Consider the following 4,237-nt stretch of genomic DNA (forward strand, 5'->3'; position numbering starts at 1 on the left):
TAATCTATCATCCATAATCCCGATTAAATCGGTATATAAACACTGCTTAATCTGTCGATTGATACATCGATCTAGATGATGTCTATGTGCCAGCCGATTAGATAGGTTGAAAATTCAAATGATTTGGATGGCACCAGATTTAGTTGGTATTTATGAAGGTTGATTTTTACGACACCCGATTTCGTCGGTGGTAAAAACAGTTGGTTTCGTCGACACCAAGGTCAGCACCCGATTTCGTCGGCGATAAAAACAGTTGATTTCGTCGGCACCCGACTTCGTCGGTGTACCAGCAAATTTCCCATCTGTCAAATGTTTTATGGGGTAGTCTTTGGTGAGACTTTCCTCAAGACAGAATGCTAAGGGAAAATATCCTTACGTTATTCTAGTTTTGCTTAAATTAAATTCTTTAGATAGTATACTTTTTAAACTAAGGGAACATAACATTCAAAAATTATTAAACATTGGATTTATTATATTTCTGAGTGTACGTTATAATTTTCTTACAACGTAACGCAGTAACAGCATCAGACGACTTATTAAACGTCTGAATTCTAACACAAACAAAAGAAACGACGGCGATGCGTCAAACAACGACAAAACCGTCTGTCGAGTCGACCGCATTCATCATTTTCCTGGCGACGAATCAAAAAGAAAATTCAGTGCGGTGGCTTGCTGCTTTTTATCGTGAAATAACGGTCGAAATCCGAAGTAATCGGATAAAATCCTGTAGTTAATTACCTAAAGAAACGATGGAGTCTGAAAATGGTAAGTTCTATGGTATTTTTGGGGAATTATTTTGACTATGAAAAGTGACCTTGTGATTATAATTGTATGCGCTTGCTTCTATTTCGTTGCAGACGTTTCCATCGAGGAAAAGTCGGCTTCTCGAGATGCGAGCCCTAGTGGTAGCGCCGTCGGTGGATCTCCACGCAAGTCTCGTTCTCGATCTCGTTCCGTGTCACGGGCGGGTAGTCGTTCCGGTGGAAGCCGCAGCCCAAGTGCCGAAGGATCGGTAAAGTCCCGCTCGAGATCGCGTTCCCGGAGCAAGAATGGTTCACGTAGTCCGAGCCCGGCTGAGCCCCGTAAGTCTAGATCCCGTAGCGGAAGTGCGAACGCAGTAAACGAAAGTGCAGATTCGGGTCGGCGATCGAAGACACCAGACGAAAGTCCGATTAAGAATGGTGATCGGTCTCGAAGCGGATCACCGGTTGAAGGACGAAAAAGCCGTAGCCGCAGTGTTGGCTCCAATCGGTCAAAACGATCGCGTTCTGCAAGCGGCGAGAAAGTAGATGCCAAATCCAAGTCTCGTTCGAGGTCTGGATCCCGATCAAAAAGTCGCTCCCGATCAAAATCTGGTAGTCGTTCTAAGTCGGGGTCCCCTGCGCGTGCAAAGTCTGGTTCACGATCAAAATCACGTTCACGATCTGGCTCACGGTCTAAGTCGCGGTCACGTTCGAGATCCAAGTCCCGTTCGAGGTCCAAATCTAAATCACGTTCGAGGTCTGGATCAAGATCCAAGTCTAGATCCCGCTCCCGATCAAAATCCAGATCACGCTCAAGATCCAAGTCAGGATCTCGTTCCAGATCCCGTTCGAAGTCCGGATCCAGATCGAAATCACGATCGCGAAGCCGCAGCCGTTCGGGTAGCCGAAGTCGCAGTAGGAGTCGTAGCGGCTCGGCACGATCCCGGTCTCGGTCTAGATCCAAGTCTGGTAGCCGCAGTCGCAGTCGATCCAGAAGTTCGGTATGTATTTTATGACATAACGAAATTTTGAAATTATTTACCAGAAATTTGCTCCAAAAGATCTGTTGCATCTATAAAATAATTATTCTTCAATACTCGTTTACTTACAGCGTCGCAGCCGTAGTAGAAGTCGTAAATCTGGGTCTAGATCACGATCGCGATCGCGTTCTAGGTCTAGATCGAAATCCGGTTCCCGATCGAAGTCTCGTTCGCGCAGTCGTAGCCGCTCAGGAAGTCGGGCCAGTTCGGCCAAACGCAGCCGAAGTCGTAGTCGCAGCTCAGCAAAATCACGCAGTCGATCCCGATCCAGATCGAAATCCGGAAGTCGCTCGGTTTCGCCCGCAGTTAAGAAAAAACGCGGAGTACTCAGCGATTCCGAGACAGAAGAAGGTGTCGATCCGAGTCCTAAAAAGCGACCAAAGATTACCGATTCAGATCATGAAGGGGAAGAGCTGGAAGAGGAGCAAGCCAAGGCAGAGGATAAAACTGATCAAAGTCAAGAAGAACCGCAAACCAGTGCGATTGTCGATGCCGGAGATTCAGAAGATGAAGGAATTCGTGAGGATGGAGGCGGGTAGGTTTTTTGAATACACGCCGGGTAGTATATTTGCTTTAAATTTATTTATTTTTTAAGTGGTCGTGACTTTGTTAACGACTTTGAGATGATGTTGGCTCGCAAGAAAGAAGAGAAGGGGAAACGTCGCAAACGGAATGATATCGACTTGATCAACGACAACGATGATCTGATTGCGCAGCTATTGCAGCAAATGCGTCACGCCGCAGAGGAAGACCGACAGCTTAACAAAGAGAACAAACCGGCTACCAAGAAAATTGCGATTCTAAAACATGCCATGTCGCAGCTCATCAAAAAGGACCTTCAGCTAGCGTTTCTGGAGCACAACGTACTCAACGTGCTAACCGATTGGTTGGCACCGTTACCCAATAAGTCTCTGCCCTGCCTGCAGATCCGAGAATCGATTTTGAAGCTTCTGTCGGATGTAAGATTCATAGAACTTTGTTAGAACTTTTCAGTTTTTCTTAAAATGATATTTAACATGCGTAATACTGCTTTTCAGTTCCCCTGCATCGAAAAATCGTACCTAAAACAATCGGGTATCGGTAAGGCTGTGATGTATCTTTACAAGCACCCGCGGGAGACCAAGTGGAACCGCGAACGGGCTGGCCGTCTGATATCCGAGTGGGCTCGGCCCATCTTCAACTTGAGTACCGACTTTAAGGCAATGACTCGCGAGGAACGCCGAGAGCGAGAAATGAAGCAAATGCCCAAGAAGCGTAAGTCGGCGCCGGAGCAGCCCAGCCAGGGCAGTTCCACATCCAAAAAGGGGCTGCCGTTCACCGAAGCGGATAAGTGAGTTTCCGATGCATAATGTCGCGATAACGGAATGAATCTAACTGCAGATTTGATTTCTTTTAGGGGAGCCCTCCGACCGGGAGACAAAGGTTGGGTACAGCGAGCACGTGTCCCCATGCCCTCCGATAAGGAGTACTTTGTAAGGCCGCAATCGACCAGCGATGTCGACATGAGTAGGGTAGGTTGCAAAATTGTCGGGTTACAAATCAAATTGAATTTAATCGCTCTTTCGCTCCACCGTAGATCACCAAGAAGAAAATGAATCGGTACGAGCAACATCTGAAGAAGTTCATCGATGCTAAACGACTGAAGCAAAGTCGACGAGCCGTGGAAATATCGATCGAAGGTCGTAGAATGGCACTATAGGTGCCTGTCCTTCTTTTGATTCAGTTTTGTGTAGGTAATTTTTAACTACTCTAGTTGAGCAACAAGCCAGGTATGTACAGTTGAATTCGCTATTCTCCTTTATTGCCCATAATTGTATGCAACTGTCTTAAAAAATCATAACAACTACTGGAACTACTGCAATCATCGAGAAAAATTCAGAAATCCTAATTTAAATCGATTATTTACTGTTTTGAATGGACACTCAGATTCATTGAATACATGGTTTTATGTTTTCGAACCGGACAAACTCCATGGTGGAATACGAATAAATGCAATAAACTAGCAAGTGCTGTTCGTTGATTGTGTTTTGAAAACAAACGCGATGCAAAGTTATTGATCCGAAATGTGCCCAGTGCCGTCTTTAAAATAACAAATTGATAAAATATCATGATTTATAACAAAAATTGATCATCTTATTCTTATAATTATATTCGGCATTTTCACCTTTTTTTTTCTTTTTTTTTAACTAATTTTATTTGCTAATTATCTAATACATGCATTCATCTCTTAGACTAGGTGTTCCGTGTTTTCTTAACACTATCATCCTTATTTGCTATGTTATATTTTTAGTTATTATTAATACATTTCAACTGCCTCTGGCAGTTAGAATTTTTCCTCTGGTTGAATTGAACCATGTAGGAATTACAATGTTTTCAACTTAAACTAATCTTAACTTATTTTATACTAAGGGTACAAGGAGTTAATCGTTGCAATAGAAGATTGCAACGATTTTT

At 44.0% G+C, this 4,237-nt stretch overlaps 1 protein-coding gene across 1 annotated transcript; it reads left to right on the top strand.

Moving 5' to 3' along the window:
* The first annotated feature begins 589 nt into the window (after nucleotides 1-589).
* Nucleotides 590-3,821, top strand: LOC134207913 (IWS1-like protein). Its single transcript, XM_062683980.1, has 7 exons — nucleotides 590-765; nucleotides 858-1,744; nucleotides 1,855-2,318; nucleotides 2,379-2,742; nucleotides 2,821-3,113; nucleotides 3,180-3,294; nucleotides 3,360-3,821. The coding sequence occupies exons 1-7, from the start codon at nucleotides 750-752 to the stop codon at nucleotides 3,480-3,482; spliced, it is 2,262 nt and encodes a 753-aa protein (XP_062539964.1). The 5' UTR covers nucleotides 590-749; the 3' UTR covers nucleotides 3,483-3,821.
* The last annotated feature ends 416 nt before the right edge of the window (nucleotides 3,822-4,237 follow it).

Source organism: Armigeres subalbatus, chromosome 1 (genome assembly GCF_024139115.2).
Source record: "Armigeres subalbatus isolate Guangzhou_Male chromosome 1, GZ_Asu_2, whole genome shotgun sequence".
Classification (NCBI taxonomy): domain Eukaryota; kingdom Metazoa; phylum Arthropoda; class Insecta; order Diptera; family Culicidae; genus Armigeres; species Armigeres subalbatus.

Coding starts and splice junctions, on each gene's coding strand:
- LOC134207913 (XM_062683980.1), top strand. Junction 2,319..2,378: donor ATTCGTGAGGATGGAGGCGG/GTAGGTTTTTTG, acceptor TTATTTTTTAAG/TGGTCGTGACTTTGTTAACG. Junction 3,114..3,179: donor CCGTTCACCGAAGCGGATAA/GTGAGTTTCCGA, acceptor GATTTCTTTTAG/GGGAGCCCTCCGACCGGGAG.